At 55.0% G+C, this 20,827-nt stretch overlaps 3 protein-coding genes across 8 annotated transcripts; all 3 read right to left on the bottom strand.

Annotated features, from left to right (window-relative positions):
• Positions 1-286: 286 nt before the first annotated feature.
• LOC121107257 (PHD finger protein 7-like) lies at positions 287-5,123 on the bottom strand. Of its 2 annotated transcripts, XM_040650357.1 has the most exons (9): positions 3,723-5,123; positions 3,318-3,409; positions 3,116-3,217; positions 2,744-2,868; positions 2,438-2,600; positions 2,238-2,344; positions 1,895-2,008; positions 1,595-1,713; positions 287-1,429 (listed from the first exon to the last, which is right to left on the bottom strand). In XM_040650357.1, the coding sequence occupies exons 1-9, from the start codon at positions 3,763-3,765 to the stop codon at positions 498-500; spliced, it is 1,797 nt and encodes a 598-aa protein (XP_040506291.1). In that variant the 5' UTR covers positions 3,766-5,123; the 3' UTR covers positions 287-497. The 2 variants fall into 2 exon arrangements, with proteins under 2 accessions (XP_040506291.1, XP_040506285.1); XM_040650351.1 differs by having other exon boundaries at positions 287-1,713.
• A 2,026-nt stretch (positions 5,124-7,149) lies between these two features.
• LOC121107254 (PHD finger protein 7-like) lies at positions 7,150-11,788 on the bottom strand. Of its 4 annotated transcripts, XM_046903295.1 has the most exons (8): positions 10,612-11,788; positions 10,375-10,497; positions 9,970-10,061; positions 9,768-9,869; positions 9,396-9,520; positions 8,890-9,252; positions 8,547-8,660; positions 7,150-8,365 (listed from the first exon to the last, which is right to left on the bottom strand). In XM_046903295.1, the coding sequence occupies exons 2-8, from the start codon at positions 10,415-10,417 to the stop codon at positions 7,150-7,152; spliced, it is 2,055 nt and encodes a 684-aa protein (XP_046759251.1). In that variant the 5' UTR covers positions 10,418-10,497; positions 10,612-11,788. The 4 variants fall into 4 exon arrangements, with proteins under 4 accessions (XP_046759251.1, XP_040506281.1, XP_040506274.1 ...); XM_040650347.1 differs by having other exon boundaries at positions 7,150-8,081; positions 8,247-8,365; positions 9,970-11,788; XM_040650340.1 differs by having other exon boundaries at positions 8,890-8,996; positions 9,090-9,252; positions 9,970-11,788.
• A 3,929-nt stretch (positions 11,789-15,717) lies between these two features.
• LOC121106508 lies at positions 15,718-20,553 on the bottom strand. 2 transcript variants are annotated; one of them, XM_046903344.1, is made up of 9 exons: positions 19,378-20,553; positions 19,141-19,263; positions 18,736-18,827; positions 18,534-18,635; positions 18,162-18,286; positions 17,656-18,018; positions 17,313-17,426; positions 17,026-17,144; positions 15,718-16,860 (listed from the first exon to the last, which is right to left on the bottom strand). In XM_046903344.1, the coding sequence occupies exons 2-9, from the start codon at positions 19,181-19,183 to the stop codon at positions 15,929-15,931; spliced, it is 1,890 nt and encodes a 629-aa protein (XP_046759300.1). In that variant the 5' UTR covers positions 19,184-19,263; positions 19,378-20,553; the 3' UTR covers positions 15,718-15,928. The 2 variants fall into 2 exon arrangements, with proteins under 2 accessions (XP_046759300.1, XP_040506260.1); XM_040650326.1 differs by having other exon boundaries at positions 17,656-17,762; positions 17,856-18,018; positions 18,736-20,553.
• Positions 20,554-20,827: the final 274 nt, after the last annotated feature.

The raw sequence follows: 20,827 nt of genomic DNA, 5'->3' as shown, positions 1-20,827 counted from the left end.
GACTGCTTTTTGTGGGCATGTTGGTTCTCGGAGGGCAGGGGAGGAGCGGCATTCCCCACAGGACTCTGGGCTCAGAGGAAGAAAGGTGCAGCTCCTGGCAGGACACCAGCCGCTCTCCCTCTCGCGGACTCTCGCTTTCACAGCGGAGAAGCACGTGGTTCCTCTGCAGTGCACAGAGTAAGGCCTCAGTTTTGGACATTCTCTCCCTCATTCTGTTTGCTGTGTGGGTCTCCATTCCAATTGTATTGTGTTGCATTGTATTATCCCACGAGTCCGTTGCCTCTTCAGTCACGGGGCTGCGCCGGACCGGCCCGTAATCCGTTAACACTTTTCTTTCTTCCCTCTGTCTCTCTGTATTTTTTGTCTTTTTTCCCAGGCCTGCTGCCCCCTGTCACGGACGCGGATCTAGAGAGAAGTCCGTGACAAGTCTATTGGGTTGGCTGCTGGGGACAGGAGCCGTCACGTGGCTGTGGTACATGGCTGCTCCTGCGGTGTCTTCAGGGCTGGTTCTGGGAGTGGCGTCGTGCCTGAGATGGCCGCCGCTGCCTGGGACTGCGGCTCTGGCTTCCTCCAGACTGTCTTGGGGAATTGGAAGCCCGACGATCCCGCGGGGAACGGCTTCGTTCCTGGTTCTGGGAATGCCTTCTGTGTTCAGGCAGCGCGGAATCCCTGGAGGACCTGGATGTCACCTGTCTGCCAGAGCTCTGGGAGCCGCTCTCAGCACTAAGCCTGCTGCCACGGCGTCCTCGGGGCTGGCTCGAGGAATTTGATGCCGGACCTTGGAGGGAGGATTGGCTCTGTCTCCGGCTTGTGCCTTGCTCTTTGTGGCATCTTATGCTTCCAGCCCCTGGGGAATTCCTGGATGCCCTCCGGCTGCCAGAGGTGTGCGTGCTGCTCTCAGCACCTGGGGCTGGAGTACGTCTGCCGCTGACAGTAGCTGAGGCCGCAGTACGTCTGCCGCTCACAGTAGCTGAGGCTGCACTACGTCTGCTGCCAGGATTTCTTCTGAGCTGGCTCGGGGAATTGGAGGCACGATCCTTCAGCGGAGAGCGGCTTCTTGTCCGGCCTGTGCCCTGCTGCCCAGATTGCCTTCTGCGTTCAGCCGCTGGGCAATTTCTGGAGGACCCCACTTCCCGCTTGCTGGTGGATCCGCGGGGGCTGCTCTCAGCACCTGGAGCTGGTGTAGGGCTGCTCCCTTGGTGTCCTTGGTGCTGCTTAGATGTATGTCCGCGGCTCTTGCTCTGTCCTGTCCTGGGCTGGCTGGACAGGCTGCTGCGCTTAGGCAGCTGAGAACCACAGGGTGACTCCGATGCTGCCTTGCTGGTGGAGTCGGATCTGTGGTTGCCAGGTTCTGGGGAGCTAGGAGATGGCCCCTCTGCCTCCTGGCTGGCAGTGCTGGGACCAGCAAGCTGCGGCTCGTCACTGGAGGCTGTAAGGAGAGGCAGGAAGGTCAGCCGGATGACCCGGCAGCCCCATGGTGGGCGAGGTTCCCATCCGTCCAGGGGCAGAGGAACTCTGGCAAAGCCGCTCTGAGGACCCGCTGCCAGGCCTTGCCTGGCCCCAAGCCAGCAGTACACGGCTGTTTGCCTCTTACCTGTGCCCACGCCAGCACAGATGTCACACTCCCAGCTTGTTATGCTCTCGCTCAAGGAGGAGCAGTGCCGGTGGGTGCCTTGCACAGCACAAGAGGTGCAAACGAGCAGCTCCCAGGGCCTGGGGAAAAAAAAAAAAAAAAGAAAGAAAAAAAAGAAAAAAAAAAAAAAGAGGCTGAAGCTGTGAGGACAAACAGAGTCAAGCCAGGGAGTGCCGGGTAGTGCAGCACTTGAGCCCAGTCCTTGCTCCCCCAGCCTGTGGTGAGGCTGAGATCCCACGCGGGGCTGCTGAGGTAACTCACCCCTCTTCCTCTGCTTGCTCCCTGCCTTCTGTGTACAGGCACTCGCTGACATCACAGAGCCCGTGCATCTCGTACAGCTTTTCATAGGACTCCTTGTCCTCCCATGTTGGTCTTCTGCCAGAGAAGAGAGGGAAAGTGATGAGTCCTCAGTGCCCCAGGCGTAGGGCAGATCTAGGGCATCCCTGCTCTTCCGCCGCAAGCCCATCCCCAGCTTCTCCATGAAGCTGAGGCCAACGCTCCTGGGACAGCAAAGGGTCAGCTGGACCTGCTGGGGGCAATCCCTGGGCAGGCACGGCACTCGCACCTCAGTGTCTAGAGAGCTGGGCGGAAGGAAGGCACCAACCTGGCTGGGATTTGGATCCCGAGGATGTGCATTTGCGTCCGGAACTGCATCCTATCTCTGCAGACGGGACATTGGAAGCGCAGAATGCCAGCGCTCATGGCCTGTCCCTGCGGCAGTAACACACAAGCAGCCAGAGTGTGAGCAGGGCCTGGTGCCGCTGAGCACCTGCGGTGACTGCAGAGCAAGGGGAGGGCTCCTACCTGGATGCAGCTCCGGTGGAACCAGGCCTGTATGCACACTGGGCACACCATGGTGTGGTAGGACTTTTTGTCCCCCACGGGCTCCAGGCAGATGATGCAGGCTGTGTCAGGCTCTGGATCTGCCTCCACTATCTGCTGAGGGCGGTGCTCACAGCAGAAGGACCTGGGGGAAGGTGGAAAGGATGGGTAAGCTGAGAAGTGCGGAGAGGTGGGCAGAGGAACACTAAGGACTTTGCTCCATGCTTTGGCTCTGGGAAGCAGCCCTGCACGTTCCTCCCTTGCTTGGCTGCTGCTGACAGCCCTTACCTGTGCCTCCCAAAGAAGTGCGTGACGCATTCGCCATCCGTGGCACAGGGCAGATGAAAGCTACGCTCACAGCCTGTCTCTGCGCAGCAGATGGAGGCCCCCTTCTCTCCACAAACGAAGCAGTGCTGGAAAGAGCACAGCAGCCCCCATTAGCACCAGGCTCGGGGCCTCTGAGCCCAACGCCGTGCCTCTAGGCAGGGCACAGAATGCAGGCACTGCTGGGTCATGCCCTGCAGAGCCGCCTGGCGGACAAGTTTAATCTGCTAGAGCAGAACTTTGTCCTGGTGCTAGGTGGACAGACTGCGATTGCTTCCCCAGGGTCCAGGCTTGGCTTGTGACGGCACAAACATCCCCATTCCTTCAGATCCTCACCTTCTGCTCTGCCTCCTCGATTGTGCATCTGATGGCATCAAGGGGGAACTTGAGAACTGCCCTCTGGAGGGCAGTGTGTTCATACAGGCCGTTGGCAAAAAACTGGAGAGGAGAAGAGAACAGAGCAGGATCTCATGAGCACAGGAAGGAAAAGAGGGAGCATCCGTGTCTGGAAGGCGGAAGGAGCTCTGAGGGAACTCACCAAGCAAAACTTGTGGACGCAAAGCCCGCTCTCGCTGAGGGTGGGCCCGCAGATGTCCGGGTGAACGTCTGCTCGGCGACACAGCATGCATACTGAAGAGGAGAGAGCCGATAGAAGCAGCAGTGAGTACCGAGTGTCCCCGAGGACTGTTGCCTGGGGCCTGCACTGTGCCTGCCATGCTGGATGAGGGGCAGGGCTGGAAGATGCGAGGGGGACAAGGGCCACGGTAGGCCCAACAGTCACGGCAGGCACGCGCAGGCCAAGCTGGCTGAGGAGCAGAGGGGCCATGCTCAGCAGTGTCTGGGGAGCCCCTGCCTGCCCCCGCCTCCCCTCTCAGACACAGGCAGACCCCGCAGTACCCCTCTGCCCGGCAGGGAGCTGCACGCAGGGATACTTTGCTCTCACCTTGCTCCTCCGAGTGGGAGGTCTTCTCCTTCCTTTTGGACATGGTACACGTCGACGCTGAGCGCTTGGAGTCCCTGCCCAGTCAGCGCTGGGCTTTCTCCTGCACACTCTCCTCTGCCGACTCTGAGGGAGAAGCAGGACGAGAGTTGAGTTAGCAGCTCAGGCCCCCAGGGCGTGGGGACCCCTCCTCACTGAGCAGCCCCAGGCAGCCCCTGGCTCCCTGCCCTCTCTCCTCACCTCACCAGGTCGCACTGACCCACGGTCTGAGCTTGGCCTGGCCTAACCTGCTCCTGGCTGCTTATGTCACAATGGCCGCTTTGCGACACGCTCTGTGAGGTAGTCACTACCACACAGAGGGGTGAGGGCGTGGGCCCTCGGCACCCAAGCAAGATGGCGGCTGTTGCAGGCAGTGCAGTGAGGTGCCTGCTGCTGGCCATGGAGCGGGCAGGAAGGTTTGCCTCCTTCGACCTGCCGGCAACAATATTCTATTACTCTGTGATGTAACGATCTTAGAATTTCCTTGAATTGCTTTACATCGTCTGGTGCTATCATATTTTTTTTTTATTTTCTTTTTATTGATTTCTTACCGAGATAAAATTTTTTATTTCTATTTTTAGATCTTCGATATTTATGGAGCTATGCTATTTTTTCTATTTTATTCACATTGGACACTCTTTTCATCTCATTTTAAATTCAGTAATTCATAACAATCAAACACATTTTGTCTGCTAGTAAACAAATGAAAATAACAAACAGAAGGATACAGCATTGATACAGAGATGAGTGATAGGAAACTGACTGAAAGAGTTTGGCTGTGTAAGGTTTGACGGTGTATGTGGTTAGTTTCCTACCAAGCATTAATATTGCCACAAGAAAGGCATTATTATAAACTAAGAATATATTCATCGGATATACAGAGTGGCTCAGTTTTGAAGGTATGTCTGGAGATCACCTGCAGAGTGACCTTTCATTTTACTGCAACAGCTGTATCACTGTTTGGCACTGCTTCTGTATCTGCACAGTGGAGCAAGATAGCCAACAGTCTCTTAAATAAAAATACAGTTACTATAGTAATTCACTCTTTAATACATTTTTTTTTAAATAAACGGCGCATAATAAATAAACTCGATGGCATCGAGTGCACCCTCAGCAAATCTGTGGGTGACAGCAAGCTGAGCGGTGCAGTCGATACGTTGGAGGGAAGGGAAGCCATCCAGAGGGACCTGGACAGGCTGGAGAAGTGGGCCCGTGTGAATCTAGTGAGGTTCAACAAGGACAAGTGCAGGGTGTTGCTCTTGGGCCAGGGTAATCCCAGGTGTTTATACGGACTGGGCAAAGAACCCCTTGAGAGCAGCCCTGTGGAGAAGGACTTGAGGGTCCTGGTAGCCGAGAAGCTGGACATGAGCCAGCAGTGTGTGCTTGCAGCCCGGAAGGTGAACGGTATGCTGGGCTGCATCAGAAGAGGAGTGGCCAGCAGAGAGAGGGAGGTGATTGTCCCTCTCTACTCTGTCCTCATGAGATCCTATCTGGAGTACTGTGTGCGGGCCTGGGGCCCACAGTACAGGAAGGCTGTGGAGCTGTTGGACTGGGTCCAGAGGAGGGCCACAGAAATGATCGAAGGACTGAAGCACCTCTCGTATGAGGAAAAGTTGAGGAAGTTGGGCATATTTAGGTTGGAGAAGAGAAGGCTCCACGGAGACCTCATTGTGGCCTTCCAGTACTTGAAGGGATCTTCAAGTAGGAGGGGTACCTTCCTTTTACACAGGTAGATAGTGACAGGACAAGGCTTTAAACTAAGAGAGAGGAGATTTAGAGTAGATGTTAGGAAGAATAGTATTACTCAGAGAGTGGTGAGGCACTGGCACAGGTTGCCCAGAGAGGCTGTGGAATGCCTCATCTCTGGAGACATTCAAGACCAGGTTGGATTGGATCCTGGGCAGCCTGATCTAGTGGGCAGCAACCTTGCCCACAGCAGGGGGATTGGAACTAGATGATCTTTAAGGTCCCTCCAACCGAAGTCATTCTTTGACTCTACGATGCCGTGGTCTTAGAATTTCCCTGAATTGCTTTCATTCTTCTGGAGCTATGCTATATTTTTTGTATTATTTTATTTATATTGGACTCTTCTTTATTCCCTTGCGCCACTTTAGTCACGGGGCCGGGCCGGACTGTCTGGCTGTAAGTGGTATTGTATGGGCAGTACTTTAGAATTACTGCCAGAAGTAGGTACGTTAGCAAGTTCATTGTATCTGCTTGGTGTTAGCTCCTTCAATTTTTCTCTGACAAAAAACTGAGCCCAGCCTCCGCTGAAGTAATTCAAGTCAACTTTCATTGGTTTTGGTGAGAGCAGAGCTGTAATGACAGCGTTTGTGTGTGTATGCATCTAGCACATGGTCAGCATGTGGTCAGCATAAGGGGTCAGCAGAGGACCCCTTGCAGTCACTGCAGTCATGCTGGGTGTGAACACCATCCAAGAGCTGGGTGCGGAGGCAACCCAGGTGGCTCAGGATGAGCTAGGACAGGCTGGGTGTAGCGTAGCCATGGTTGTGCAAAATAAGCCTAATGTGGCAATCAAGCTTAATACATATGCCAGGAGCCAGCGTTAACCGTAAGCCTGTGGTTGGATCTTCACTGACCAGTCCTCCTGGAAGTGCTGTGCTTGTATAAAGATATCTGCCCTGCTCCTTATGCAGGGCATATACACTTCCTCCTTCTTCATCCTCAATGCTCTAACTAAGTGTACCCGGAGTATTCAGCTCCCGCTTTAGAGAGTAGACACAATGCAGCTTTTTTGGGTTAAATTGTTGGTTTTAATTTTGGTGGTGGTTTTGTGCTTTTGGTGGTGGTTTTGTGCTTTTGGTTGTCGCTGTTCCGCATCATGACATCATGTAAAGCAGTGGGAGTTAAAGAGCTAACGTGCTGGTTCTGCGGACTGCTTTTTGTGGGCATGTTGGTTCTCGGAGGGCAGGGGAGGAGCGGCATTCCCCACAGGACTCTGGGCTCAGAGGAAGAAAGGTGCAGCTCCTGGCAGGACACCAGCCGCTCTCCCTCTCGCGGACTCTCGCTTTCACAGCGGAGAAGCACGTGGTTCCTCTGCAGTGCACAGAGTAAGGCCTCAGTTTTGGACATTCTCTCCCTCATTCTGTTTGCTGTGTGGGTCTCCATTCCAATTGTATTGTGTTGCATTGTATTATCCCACGAGTCCGTTGCCTCTTTAGTCACGGGGCTGCGCCGGACCGGCCCGTAATCCGTTAACACTTTTCTTTCTTCCCTCTGTCTCTCTGTATTTTTTGTCTTTTTTCCCAGGCCTGCTGCCCCCTGTCACGGACGCGGATCTAGAGAGAAGTCCGTGACAAGTCTATTGGGTTGGCTGCTGGGGACAGGAGCCGTCACGTGGCTGTGGTACATGGCTGCTCCTGCGGTGTCTTCAGGGCTGGTTCTGGGAGTGGCGTCGTGCCTGAGATGGCCGCCGCTGCCTGGGACTGCGGCTCTGGCTTCCTCCAGACTGTCTTGGGGAATTGGAAGCCCGACGATCCCGCGGGGAACGGCTTCGTTCCTGGTTCTGGGAATGCCTTCTGTGTTCAGGCAGCGCGGAATCCCTGGAGGACCTGGATGTCACCTGTCTGCCAGAGCTCTGGGAGCCGCTCTCAGCACTAAGCCTGCTGCCACGGCGTCCTCGGGGCTGGCTCGAGGAATTTGATGCCGGACCTTGGAGGGAGGATTGGCTCTGTCTCCGGCTTGTGCCTTGCTCTTTGTGGCATCTTATGCTTCCAGCCCCTGGGGAATTCCTGGATGCCCTCCGGCTGCCAGAGGTGTGCGTGCTGCTCTCAGCACCTGGGGCTGGAGTACGTCTGCCGCTGGCAGTAGCTGAGGCCGCAGTACGTCTGCCGCTCACAGTAGCTGAGGCTGCACTACGTCTGCTGCCAGGATTTCTTCTGAGCTGGCTCGGGGAATTGGAGGCACGATCCTTCAGCGGAGAGCGGCTTCTTGTCCGGCCTGTGCCCTGCTGCCCAGATTGCCTTCTGCGTTCAGCCGCTGGGCAATTTCTGGAGGACCCCACTTCCCGCTTGCTGGTGGATCCGCGGGGGCTGCTCTCAGCACCTGGAGCTGGTGTAGGGCTGCTCCCTTGGTGTCCTTGGTGCTGCTTAGATGTATGTCCGCGGCTCTTGCTCTGTCCTGTCCTGGGCTGGCTGGACAGGCTGCTGCGCTTAGGCAGCTGAGAACCACAGGGTGACTCCGATGCTGCCTTGCTGGTGGAGTCGGATCTGTGGTTGCCAGGTTCTGGGGAGCTAGGAGATGGCCCCTCTGCCTCCTGGCTGGCAGTGCTGGGACCAGCAAGCTGCGGCTCGTCACTGGAGGCTGTAAGGAGAGGCAGGAAGGTCAGCCGGATGACCCGGCAGCCCCATGGTGGGCGAGGTTCCCATCCGTCCAGGGGCAGAGGAACTCTGGCAAAGCCGCTCTGAGGACCCGCTGCCAGGCCTTGCCTGGCCCCAAGCCAGCAGTACACGGCTGTTTGCCTCTTACCTGTGCCCACGCCAGCACAGATGTCACACTCCCAGCTTGTTATGCTCTCGCTCAAGGAGGAGCAGTGCCGGTGGGTGCCTTGCACAGCACAAGAGGTGCAAACGAGCAGCTCCCAGGGCCTGGGGAAAAAAAAAAAAAAAAGAAAGAAAAAAAAGAAAAAAAAAAAAAAGAGGCTGAAGCTGTGAGGACAAACAGAGTCAAGCCAGGGAGTGCCGGGTAGTGCAGCACTTGAGCCCAGTCCTTGCTCCCCCAGCCTGTGGTGAGGCTGAGATCCCACGCGGGGCTGCTGAGGTAACTCACCCCTCTTCCTCTGCTTGCTCCCTGCCTTCTGTGTACAGGCACTCGCTGACATCACAGAGCCCGTGCATCTCGTACAGCTTTTCATAGGACTCCTTGTCCTCCCATGTTGGTCTTCTGCCAGAGAAGAGAGGGAAAGTGATGAGTCCTCAGTGCCCCAGGCGTAGGGCAGATCTAGGGCATCCCTGCTCTTCCGCCGCAAGCCCATCCCCAGCTTCTCCATGAAGCTGAGGCCAACGCTCCTGGGACAGCAAAGGGTCAGCTGGGCCTGCTGGGGGCAATCCCTGGGCAGGCACGGCACTTGCGCCTCAGTGTCTAGAGAGCTGGGCGGAAGGAAGGCACCAACCTGGCTGGGATTTGGATCCCGAGGATGTGCATTTGCGTCCGGAACTGCATCCTGTCTCTGCAGACGGGACATTGGAAGCGCAGAATGCCAGCGCTCATGGCCTGTCCCTGCGGCAGTAACACACAAGCAGCCAGAGTGTGAGCGGGGCCTGGTGCCGCTGAGCACCTGCGGTGACTGCAGAGCAAGGGGAGGGCTCCTACCTGGATGCAGCTCCGGTGGAACCAGGCCTGTATGCACACTGGGCACACCATGGTGTGGTAGGACTTTTTGTCCCCCACGGGCTCCAGGCAGATGATGCAGGCTGTGTCAGGCTCTGGATCTGCCTCCACTATCTGCTGAGGGCGGTGCTCACAGCAGAAGGACCTGGGGGAAGGTGGAAAGGATGGGTAAGCTGAGAAGTGCGGAGAGGTGGGCAGAGGAACACTAAGGACTTTGCTCCATGCTTTGGCTCTGGGAAGCAGCCCTGCACGTTCCTCCCTTGCTTGGCTGCTGCTGACAGCCCTTACCTGTGCCTCCCAAAGAAGTGCGTGACGCATTCGCCATCCGTGGCACAGGGCAGATGAAAGCTACGCTCACAGCCTGTCTCTGCGCAGCAGATGGAGGCCCCCTTCTCTCCACAAACGAAGCAGTGCTGGAAAGAGCACAGCAGCCCCCATTAGCACCAGGCTCGGGGCCTCTGAGCCCAACGCCGTGCCTCTAGGCAGGGCACAGAATGCAGGCACTGCTGGGTCATGCCCTGCAGAGCCGCCTGGCGGACAAGTTTAATCTGCTAGAGCAGAACTTTGTCCTGGTGCTAGGTGGACAGACTGCGATTGCTTCCCCAGGGTCCAGGCTTGGCTCGTGACGGCACAAACATCCCCATTCCTTCAGATCCTCACCTTCTGCTCTGCCTCCTCGATTGTGCATCTGATGGCATCAAGGGGGAACTTGAGAACTGCCCTCTGGAGGGCAGTGTGTTCATACAGGCCGTTGGCAAAAAACTGGAGAGGAGAAGAGAACAGAGCAGGATCTCATGAGCACAGGAAGGAAAAGAGGGAGCATCCGTGTCTGGAAGGCGGAAGGAGCTCTGAGGGAACTCACCAAGCAAAACTTGTGGACGCAAAGCCCGCTCTCGCTGAGGGTGGGCCCGCAGATGTCCGGGTGAACGTCTGCTCGGCGACACAGCATGCATACTGAAGAGGAGAGAGCCGATAGAAGCAGCAGTGAGTACCGAGTGTCCCCGAGGACTGTTGCCTGGGGCCTGCACTGTGCCTGCCATGCTGGATGAGGGGCAGGGCTGGAAGATGCGAGGGGGACAAGGGCCACGGTAGGCCCAACAGTCACGGCAGGCACGCGCAGGCCAAGCTGGCTGAGGAGCAGAGGGGCCATGCCCAGCAGTGTCTGGGGAGCCCCTGCCTGCCCCCGCCTCCCCTCTCAGACACAGGCAGACCCCGCAGTACCCCTCTGCCCGGCAGGGAGCTGCACGCAGGGATACTTTGCTCTCACCTTGCTCCTCCGAGTGGGAGGTCTTCTCCTTCCTTTTGGACATGGTACACGTCGACGCTGAGCGCTTGGAGTCCCTGCCCAGTCAGCGCTGGGCTTTCTCCTGCACACTCTCCTCTGCCGACTCTGAGGGAGAAGCAGGACGAGAGTTGAGTTAGCAGCTCAGGCCCCCAGGGCGTGGGGACCCCTCCTCACTGAGCAGCCCCAGGCAGCCCCTGGCTCCCTGCCCTCTCTCCTCACCTCACCAGGTCGCACTGACCCACGGTCTGAGCTTGGCCTGGCCTAACCTGCTCCTGGCTGCTTATGTCACAATGGCCGCTTTGCGACACGCTCTGTGAGGTAGTCACTACCACACAGAGGGGTGAGGGCGTGGGCCCTCGGCACCCAAGCAAGATGGCGGCTGTTGCAGGCAGTGCAGTGAGGTGCCTGCTGCTGGCCATGGAGCGGGCAGGAAGGTTTGCCTCCTTCGACCTGCCGGCAACAATATTCTATTACTCTGTGATGTAACGATCTTAGAATTTCCTTGAATTGCTTTACATCGTCTGGTGCTATCATATTTTTTTTTTATTTTCTTTTTATTGATTTCTTACCGAGATAAAATTTTTTATTTCTATTTTTAGATCTTCGATATTTATGGAGCTATGCTATTTTTTCTATTTTATTCACATTGGACACTCTTTTCATCTCATTTTAAATTCAGTAATTCATAACAATCAAACACATTTTGTCTGCTAGTAAACAAATGAAAATAACAAACAGAAGGATACAGCATTGATACAGAGATGAGTGATAGGAAACTGACTGAAAGAGTTTGGCTGTGTAAGGTTTGACGGTGTATGTGGTTAGTTTCCTACCAAGCATTAATATTGCCACAAGAAAGGCATTATTATAAACTAAGAATATATTCATCGGATATACAGAGTGGCTCAGTTTTGAAGGTATGTCTGGAGATCACCTGCAGAGTGACCTTTCATTTTACTGCAACAGCTGTATCACTGTTTGGCACTGCTTCTGTATCTGCACAGTGGAGCAAGATAGCCAACAGTCTCTTAAATAAAAATACAGTTACTATAGTAATTCACTCTTTAATACATTTTTTTTTAAATAAACGGCGCATAATAAATAAACTCGATGGCATCGAGTGCACCCTCAGCAAATCTGTGGGTGACAGCAAGCTGAGCGGTGCAGTCGATACGTTGGAGGGAAGGGAAGCCATCCAGAGGGACCTGGACAGGCTGGAGAAGTGGGCCCGTGTGAATCTAGTGAGGTTCAACAAGGACAAGTGCAGGGTGTTGCTCTTGGGCCAGGGTAATCCCAGGTGTTTATACGGACTGGGCAAAGAACCCCTTGAGAGCAGCCCTGTGGAGAAGGACTTGAGGGTCCTGGTAGCCGAGAAGCTGGACATGAGCCAGCAGTGTGCGCTTGCAGCCCGGAAGGCCAACTGTGTTCTGGGCTACATTAAGAAAGGGGTGGCCAGTAGGGAGAGGGAGGTGATTGTCCCCCTCTATTCAGCTCTTGTGAGGCCCCATCTGCAGTACTGCGTCCAGGCCTGGGGCCCCCAGTACAAGAAAGACGCAGAGCTCCTGGAACGGGTCCAGGGGAGGGCCACTAAGATGATGAGAGGGCTGGCGCACCTCTCCTGTGAGGAAAGGTTGAGGGAACTGGGCTGGTTTCTCTTGGAGAAGAGAAGGCTCCGGGCAGACCTCACTGTGGCCTTCCAGTACTTGAAGAGAGCCTATAAACAGGAAGTGCAACATCTGTTTACGAGGGTGGATAGTGACAGGACAAGGGAGAAAGGTTTTAAACTGGGACAGGGGAGGTTTGGGTTAGATATTAGGAGGAAGTTTTTCACCCAGAGGGTGGTGACGCACTGGAACAGGTTGCCCAAGGAGGTTGTGGATGCCCCATCCCTGGAGGCGTTCAAGGCCAGGCTGGATGTGGCTCTGGGCAGCCTGGTCCGGTGGTTGGTGACCCTGCCCATAGCAGGGGGGTTGAAACTCGATGATCACTGTGGTCCTTTTCAACCCAGGCCATTCTATGATTCGATGATTCAATGATTCTATGAAGTGTAAAGTGCAGCAAATGAAAAAAAAGACAGAAAAAAAAAGAAAAAAAAAAAAACCCTGTGGAAATTAAGCAAAGATTAAGCAGTGACAAAGACTGTAGAGGAAATGGGCCTGGGGGCACTGATTGATGCTTGGCTGAACATGAGCCAGCAGTGTGCCCAGGTGTCCAAGAAGGCCAATGGCATCCTGGCTTGCAACTGAAACAGTGTTGCCAGAAGGAACAGGGAAGTAATTGTCCCCCTGTACTCAGCACTGGTGAGGCCGCACCTCGGGTGCTGTGTCCAGTTTTGGGCCCCTCGCTGTAAGAAAGACATCGAGGCCCTGGAGCGTGTCCAGAGAAGGGCAACAAAGCTGGTGAGGGGTCTGGAGCACAGGCCTTATGAGGAGCGGCTGAAGGAGCTGGGATTGTTCAATCTGGGGAAGAGGAGGCTCAGGGGAAACATCATTGCTCTCTATAACTACCTGAAGGGAGGTTGTAGTGAGCTGGGAGTCGGCCTCTTCTCTCGCTGTGACTAGTGATAGGACTAGAGGGAACGGCTTCAAGCTGCGCCAGGGAAAATTCAGGCTGGACGTTAGGAAATACTACTTCTCTGAAAGGGCTGCCCAGAGAGGTGGTGGAGTCACCGACACTGGAGGTGTTCAAAGAGCGTTTGGATGTTGTGTTGAGGGACATGGTTTAGCGAGAAGCATTGGTGATGGGCGAATGGTTGGTCTGGGTGATCCTGTGGGGCTTTTCCAACCTTAGCGATTCTATGATTCTGTGATTAGTCAAGTAGCTTCCTTCCCCTTCTTTTAAAACCGTAAGAATAACAAACCAAAGAGAAAACAAGTCAAAGAGACAGGTTCACAGAACCACAGAGTGACTGAAGTTAGAAGAGACAGCTAGAGGTCATCTAGTCCAACCCCCTGCTTAAGCAGGGCTAAAAGGTTGGTATTAAATTAATTTCGTGGAAGCAATGAAATATGTGGACCAAGGGAGGGCAGCTGATGTTGTCTACATAGGCTTGTGCAGGACCTCTGAAATGCTCCCACACCACATCATTAACTCTACATTGGAGAGCTATGGGTTTGAAGGCTGGACTGTTAGGTGGAGAAAGAATTGGTTGGATGGCTGTAGCCAGAGGGTGGCTGACAGTGGCTCTATGTCCAGGTGGAGGCCAGGGATGAGTGGTGATCCCCCAGAGGTCTGCTGTGGGACCAGTGCTCTTCAACATCTTTGTCGACATAGACAGGGGACTGTGCGTACCCTTAGCAAGTTTGCTGTAGGCAGCAAGCTGAGTGGTGCAGTTGACGCAATGGAAGGGAAGGACGCTACCTGGAGGGACCTGAACAGGCTCAAAAAATGGATACACAAGAAGCCTACGGGGTTTAACCAGGCCAAGTGCAAGGTGCTGCACTTGGGTCGAGGCAATCCGAGGTATGTGCACAGACTGAGAGAAGAAGCCATGGAGAGCAGCCTTGGTCATGAGCCAGCAGTGCACGCTTGCAGCCCGGAAGGTGAACGGTATGCTGGGCTGCATCAGAAGAGGAGTGGCCAGCAGAGAGAGGGAGGTGATTGTTCCTCTCTACTCTGTCCTCATGAGATCCTATCTGGAGTACTGTGTGCGGGCCTGGGGCCCACAGTACAGGAAGGGTGTGGAGCTGTTGGACTAGGTCCAGAGGAGGGCCACAGAAATGATCGAAGGACTGAAGCACCTCTCGTATGAGGAAAAGTTGAGGAAGTTGGGCATATTTAGGTTGGAGAAGAGAAGGCTCCACGGAGACCTCATTGTGGCCTTCCAGTACTTGAAGGGATCCTCAAGTAGGAGGGGTACCTTCCTTTTACACAGGTAGATAGTGATAGGACAAGGCTTTAAACTAAGAGAGGGGAGATTTAGAGTAGATGTTAGGAAGAATAGTATTACTCAGAGAGTGGTGAGGCACTGGCACAGGTTGCCCAGAGAGGCTGTGGAATGCCTCATCTCTGGAGACATTCAAGACCAGGTTGGATTGGATCCTGGGCAGCCTGATCTAGTGGGCAGCAACCTTGCCCACAGCAGGGGGATTGGAACTAGATGATCTTTAAGGTCCCTCCAACCGAAGTCATTCTTTGACTCTACGATGCCGTGGTCTTAGAATTTCCCTGAATTGCTTTCATTCTTCTGGAGCTATGCTATATTTTTTGTATTATTTTATTTATATTGGACTCTTCTTTATTCCCTTGCGCCACTTTAGTCACGGGGCCGGGCCGGACTGTCTGGCTGTAAGTGGTATTGTATGGGCAGTACTTTAGAATTACTGCCAGAAGTAGGTACGTTAGCAAGTTCATTGTATCTGCTTGGTGTTAGCTCCTTCAATTTTTCTCTGACAAAAAACTGAGCCCAGCCTCCGCTGAAGTAATTCAAGTCAACTTTCATTGGTTTTGGTGAGAGCAGAGCTGTAATGACAGCGTTTGTGTGTGTATGCATCTAGCACATGGTCAGCATGTGGTCAGCATAAGGGGTCAGCAGAGGACCCCTTGCAGTCACTGCAGTCATGCTGGGTGTGAACACCATCCAAGAGCTGGGTGCGGAGGCAACCCAGGTGGCTCAGTATGAGCTAGGACAGGCTGGGTGTAGCGTAGCCATGGTTGTGCAAAATAAGCCTAATGTGGCAATCAAGCTTAATACATATGCCAGGAGCCAGCGTTAACCGTAAGCCTGTGGTTGGATCTTCACTGACCAGTCCTCCTGGAAGTGCTGTGCTTGTATAAAGATATCTGCCCTGCTCCTTATGCAGGGCATATACACTTCCTCCTTCTTCATCCTCAATGCTCTAACTAAGTGTACCCGGAGTATTCAGCTCCCGCTTTAGAGAGTAGACACAATGCAGCTTTTTTGGGTTAAATTGTTGGTTTTAATTTTGGTGGTGGTTTTGTGCTTTTGGTGGTGGTTTTGTGCTTTTGGTTGTCGCTGTTCCGCATCATGACATCATGTAAAGCAGTGGGAGTTAAAGAGCTAACGTGCTGGTTCTGCGGACTGCTTTTTGTGGGCATGTTGGTTCTCGGAGGGCAGGGGAGGAGCGGCATTCCCCACAGGACTCTGGGCTCAGAGGAAGAAAGGTGCAGCTCCTGGCAGGACACCAGCCGCTCTCCCTCTCGCGGACTCTCGCTTTCACAGCGGAGAAGCACGTGGTTCCTCTGCAGTCCACAGAGTAAGGCCTCAGTTTTGGACATTCTCTCCCTCATTCTGTTTGCTGTGTGGGTCTCCATTCCAATTGTATTGTGTTGCATTGTATTATCCCACGAGTCCGTTGCCTCTTCAGTCACGGGGCTGCGCCGGACCGGCCCGTAATCCGTTAACACTTTTCTTTCTTCCCTCTGTCTCTCTGTATTTTTTGTCTTTTTTCCCAGGCCTGCTGCCCCCTGTCACGGACGCGGATCTAGAGAGAAGTCCGTGACAAGTCTATTGGGTTGGCTGCTGGGGACAGGAGCCGTCACGTGGCTGTGGTACATGGCTGCTCCTGCGGTGTCTTCAGGGCTGGTTCTGGGAGTGGCGTCGTGCCTGAGATGGCCGCCGCTGCCTGGGACTGCGGCTCTGGCTTCCTCCAGACTGTCTTGGGGAATTGGAAGCCCGACGATCCCGCGGGGAACGGCTTCGTTCCTGGTTCTGGGAATGCCTTCTGTGTTCAGGCAGCGCGGAATCCCTGGAGGACCTGGATGTCACCTGTCTGCCAGAGCTCTGGGAGCCGCTCTCAGCACTAAGCCTGCTGCCACGGCGTCCTCGGGGCTGGCTCGAGGAATTTGATGCCGGACCTTGTAGAGAGGATTGGCTCTGTCTCCGGCTTGTGCCTTGCTCTTTGTGGCATCTTATGCTTCCAGCCCCTGGGGAATTCCTGGATGCCCTCCGGCTGCCAGAGGTGTGCGTGCTGCTCTCAGCACCTGGGGCTGGAGTACGTCTGCCGCTGGCAGTAGCTGAGGCCGCAGTACGTCTGCCGCTCACAGTAGCTGAGGCTGCACTACGTCTGCTGCCAGGATTTCTTCTGAGCTGGCTCGGGGAATTGGAGGCACGATCCTTCAGCGGAGAGCGGCTTCTTGTCCGGCCTGTGTCCTGCTGCCCGGATTGCCTTCTGCGTTCAGCCGCTGGGCAATTTCTGGAGGACCCCACTTCTCGCTTGCTGGTGGATCCGCGGGGGCTGCTCTCAGCACCTGGAGCTGGTGTAGGGCTGCTCCCTTGGTGTCCTTGGTGCTGCTTAGATGTATGTCCGCGGCTCTTGCTCTGTCCTGTCCTGGGCTGGCTGGACAGGCTGCTGCGCTTAGGCAGCTGAGAACCACAGGGTGACTCCGATGCTGCCTTGCTAGTGGAGTCGGATCTGTGGTTGCCAGGTTCTGGGGAGCTAGGAGATGGCCCCTCTGCCTCCTGGCTGGCAGTGCTGGGACCAGCAAGCTGCGGCTCGTCACTGGAGGCTGTAAGGAGAGGCAGGAAGGTCAGCCGGATGACCCGGCAGCCCCATGGTGGGCGAGGTTCCCATCCGTCCAGGGGCAGAGGAACTCTGGCAAAGCCGCTCGGAGGACCCGCTGCCAGGCCTTGCCTGGCCCCAAGCCAGCAGTACACAGCTGTTTGCCTCTTACCTGTGCCCACGCCAGCACAGATGTCACACTCCCAGCTTGTTATGCTCTCGCTCAAGGAGGAGCAGTGCCGGTGGGTGCCTTGCACAGCACAAGAGGTGCAAACGAGCAGCTCCCAGGGCCTGGGGAAAGAAAGAAAAAAAAAGAAAAAAAAAAAAAGAGGCTGAAGCTGTGAGGACAAACAGAGTCAAGCCAGGGAGTGCCGGGTAGTGCAGCACTTGAGCCCAGTCCTTGCTCCCCCAGCCTGTGGTGAGGCTGAGATCCCACGCGGGGCTGCTGAGGTAACTCACCCCTCTTCCTCTGCTTGCTCCCTGCCTTCTGTGTACAGGCACTCGCTGACATCACAGAGCCCGTGCATCTCGTACAGCTTTTCATAGGACTCCTTGTCCTCCCATGTTGGTCTTCTGCCAGAGAAGAGAGGGAAAGTGATGAGTCCTCAGTGCCCCAGGCGTAGGGCAGATCTAGGGCATCCCTGCTCTTCCGCCGCAAGCCCATCCCCAGCTTCTCCATGAAGCTGAGGCCAACGCTCCTGGGACAGCAAAGGGTCAGCTGGGCCTGCTGGGGGCAATCCCTGGGCAGGCACGGCACTTGCGCCTCAGTGTCTAGAGAGCTGGGCGGAAGGAAGGCACCAACCTGGCTGGGATTTGGATCCCGAGGATGTGCATTTGCGTCCGGAACTGCATCCTGTCTCTGCAGACGGGACATTGGAAGCGCAGAATGCCAGCGCTCATGGCCTGTCCCTGCGGCAGTAACACACAAGCAGCCAGAGTGTGAGCGGGGCCTGGTGCCGCTGAGCACCTGCGGTGACTGCAGAGCAAGGGGAGGGCTCCTACCTGGATGCAGCTCCGGTGGAACCAGGCCTGTATGCACACTGGGCACACCATGGTGTGGTAGGACTTTTTGTCCCCCACGGGCTCCAGGCAGATGATGCAGGCTGTGTCAGGCTCTGGATCTGCCTCCACTATCTGCTGAGGGCGGTGCTCACAGCAGAAGGACCTGGGGGAAGGTGGAAAGGATGGGTAAGCTGAGAAGTGCGGAGAGGTGGGCAGAGGAACACTAAGGACTTTGCTCCATGCTTTGGCTCTGGGAAGCAGCCCTGCACGTTCCTCCCTTGCTTGGCTGCTGCTGACAGCCCTTACCTGTGCCTCCCAAAGAAGTGCGTGACGCATTCGCCATCCGTGGCACAGGGCAGATGAAAGCTACGCTCACAGCCTGTCTCTGCGCAGCAGATGGAGGCCCCCTTCTCTCCACAAACGAAGCAGTGCTGGAAAGAGCACAGCAGCCCCCATTAGCACCAGGCTCGGGGCCTCTGAGCCCAACGCCGTGCCTCTAGGCAGGGCACAGAATGCAGGCACTGCTGGGTCATGCCCTGCAGAGCCGCCTGGCGGACAAGTTTAATCTGCTAGAGCAGAACTTTGTCCTGGTGCTAGGTGGACAGACTGCGATTGCTTCCCCAGGGTCCAGGCTTGGCTCGTGACGGCACAAACATCCCCATTCCTTCAGAGCCTCACCTTCTGCTCTGCCTCCTCGATTGTGCATCTGATGGCATCAAGGGGGAACTTGAGAACTGCCCTCTGGAGGGCAGTGTGTTCATACAGGCCGTTGGCAAAAAACTGGGGAGGAGAAGAGAACAGAGCAGGATCTCATGAGCACAGGAAGGAAAAGAGGGAGCATCCGTGTCTGGAAGGCGGAAGGAGCTCTGAGGGAACTCACCAAGCAAAACTTGTGGACGCAAAGCCCGCTCTCGCTGAGGGTGGGCCCGCAGATGTCCGGGTGAACGTCTGCTCGGCGACACAGCATGCATACTGAAGAGGAGAGAGCCGATAGAAGCAGCAGTGAGTACCGAGTGTCCCCGAGGACTGTTGCCTGGGGCCTGCACTGTGCCTGCCATGCTGGATGAGGGGCAGGGCTGGAAGATGCGAGGGGGACAAGGGCCACGGTAGGCCCAACAGTCACGGCAGGCACGCGCAGGCCAAGCTGGCTGAGGAGCAGAGGGGCCATGCCCAGCAGTGTCTGGGGAGCCCCTGCCTGCCCCCGCCTCCCCTCTCAGACACAGGCAGACCCCGCAGTACCCCTCTGCCCGGCAGGGAGCTGCACGCAGGGATACTTTGCTCTCACCTTGCTCCTCCGAGTGGGAGGTCTTCTCCTTCCTTTTGGACATGGTACACGTCGACGCTGAGCGCTTGGAGTCCCTGCCCAGTCAGCGCTGGGCTTTCTCCTGCACACTCTCCTCTGCCGACTCTGAGGGAGAAGCAGGACGAGAGTTGAGTTAGCAGCTCAGGCCCCCAGGGCGTGGGGACCCCTCCTCACTGAGCAGCCCCAGGCAGCCCCTGGCTCCCTGCCCTCTCTCCTCACCTCACCAGGTCGCACTGACCCACGGTCTGAGCTTGGCCTGGCCTAACCTGCTCCTGGCTGCTTATGTCACAATGGCCGCTTTGCGACACGCTCTGTGAGGTAGTCACTACCACACAGAGGGGTGAGGGCGTGGGCCCTCGGCACCCAAGCAAGATGGCGGCTGTTGCAGGCAGTGCAGTGAGGTGCCTGCTGCTGGCCATGGAGCGGGCAGGAAGGTTTGCCTCCCTCGACCTGCCGGCAACAATATTCTATTACTCTGTGATGTAATGATCTTAGAATTTCCTTGAATTGCTTTACATCGTCTGGTGCTATCATATTTTTTTTTATTTTCTTTTTATTGATTTCTTACCGAGATAAAATTTTTTATTTCTATTTTTAGATCTTCGATATTTATGGAGCTATGCTATTTTTTCTATTTTATTCACATTGGACACTCTTTTCATCTCATTTTAAATTCAGTAATTCATAACAATCAAACACATTTTGTCTGCTAGTAAACAAATGAAAATAACAAACAGAAGGATACAGCATTGATACAGAGATGAGTGATAGGAAACTGACTGAAAGAGTTTGGCTGTGTAAGGCTTGACGGTGTATGTGGTTAGTTTCCTACCAAGCATTAATATTGCCACAAGAAAGGCATTATTATAAACTAAGAATATATTCATCGGATATACAGAGTGGCTCAGTTTTGAAGGTATGTCTGGAGATCACCTGCAGAGTGACCTTTCATTTTACTGCAACAGCTGTATCACTGTTTGGCACTGCTTCTGTATCTGCACAGTGGAGCAAGATAGCCAACAGTCTCTTAAATAAAAATACAGTTACTATAGTAATTCACTCTTTAATACATTTTTTTTTAAATAAACGGCGCATAATAAATGAACTCGATGGCATCGAGTGCACCCTCAGCAAATTTGTGGGTGACAGCAAGCTGAGCGGTGCAGTCGATACGTTGGAGGGAAGGGAAGCCATCCAGAGGGACCTGGACAGGCTGGAGAAGTGGGCCCGTGTGAATCTAGTGAGGTTCAACAAGGACAAGTGCAGGGTGTTGCTCTTGGGCCAGGGTAATCCCAGGTGTTTATACGGACTGGGCAAAGAACCCCTTGAGAGCAGCCCTGTGGAGAAGGACTTGAGGGTCCTGGTAGCCGAGAAGCTGGACATGAGCCAGCAGTGTGCGCTTGCAGCCCGGAAGGCCAACTGTGTTCTGGGCTACATTAAGAAAGGGGTGGCCAGTAGGGAGAGGGAGGTGATTGTCCCCCTCTATTCAGCTCTTGTGAGGCCCCATCTGCAGTACTGCGTCCAGGCCTGGGGCCCCCAGTACAAGAAAGACGCAGAGCTCCTGGAACGGGTCCAGGGGAGGGCCACTAAGATGATGAGAGGGCTGGCGCACCTCTCCTGTGAGGAAAGGTTGAGGGAACTGGGCTGGTTTCTCTTGGAGAAGAGAAGG

The sequence above is a fragment of the Gallus gallus genome, chromosome 1 (assembly GCF_016699485.2).
Source record: "Gallus gallus isolate bGalGal1 chromosome 1, bGalGal1.mat.broiler.GRCg7b, whole genome shotgun sequence".
Classification (NCBI taxonomy): domain Eukaryota; kingdom Metazoa; phylum Chordata; class Aves; order Galliformes; family Phasianidae; genus Gallus; species Gallus gallus.
This window is presented reverse-complemented; position numbering and strand designations above follow the sequence as displayed.

Coding starts and splice junctions, on each gene's coding strand:
- LOC121106508 (XM_040650326.1), bottom strand. CDS start 19,023: ATGGCCCCTCTGCTCCTCAGCCAGCTTGGCCTGCGCGTGCCTGCCGTG. Junction 17,427..17,655: donor GGGATCCAAATCCCAGCCAG/GTTGGTGCCTTC, acceptor CTTCTCTGGCAG/AAGACCAACATGGGAGGACA. Junction 17,145..17,312: donor GAGCAAGCAGAGGAAGAGGG/GTGAGTTACCTC, acceptor TTCTTTCCCCAG/GCCCTGGGAGCTGCTCGTTT.
- LOC121107254 (XM_040650340.1), bottom strand. CDS start 10,257: ATGGCCCCTCTGCTCCTCAGCCAGCTTGGCCTGCGCGTGCCTGCCGTG. Junction 9,521..9,767: donor TCGAGGAGGCAGAGCAGAAG/GTGAGGATCTGA, acceptor TGCTCTTTCCAG/CACTGCTTCGTTTGTGGAGA. Junction 8,661..8,889: donor GGGATCCAAATCCCAGCCAG/GTTGGTGCCTTC, acceptor CTTCTCTGGCAG/AAGACCAACATGGGAGGACA.
- LOC121107257 (XM_040650351.1), bottom strand. CDS start 3,765: ATGTCCAAAAGGAAGGAGAAGACCTCCCACTCGGAGGAGCAAG. Junction 3,410..3,722: donor CTCCCACTCGGAGGAGCAAG/GTGAGAGCAAAG, acceptor TCTCCTCTTCAG/TATGCATGCTGTGTCGCCGA. Junction 2,869..3,115: donor TCGAGGAGGCAGAGCAGAAG/GTGAGGATCTGA, acceptor TGCTCTTTCCAG/CACTGCTTCGTTTGTGGAGA.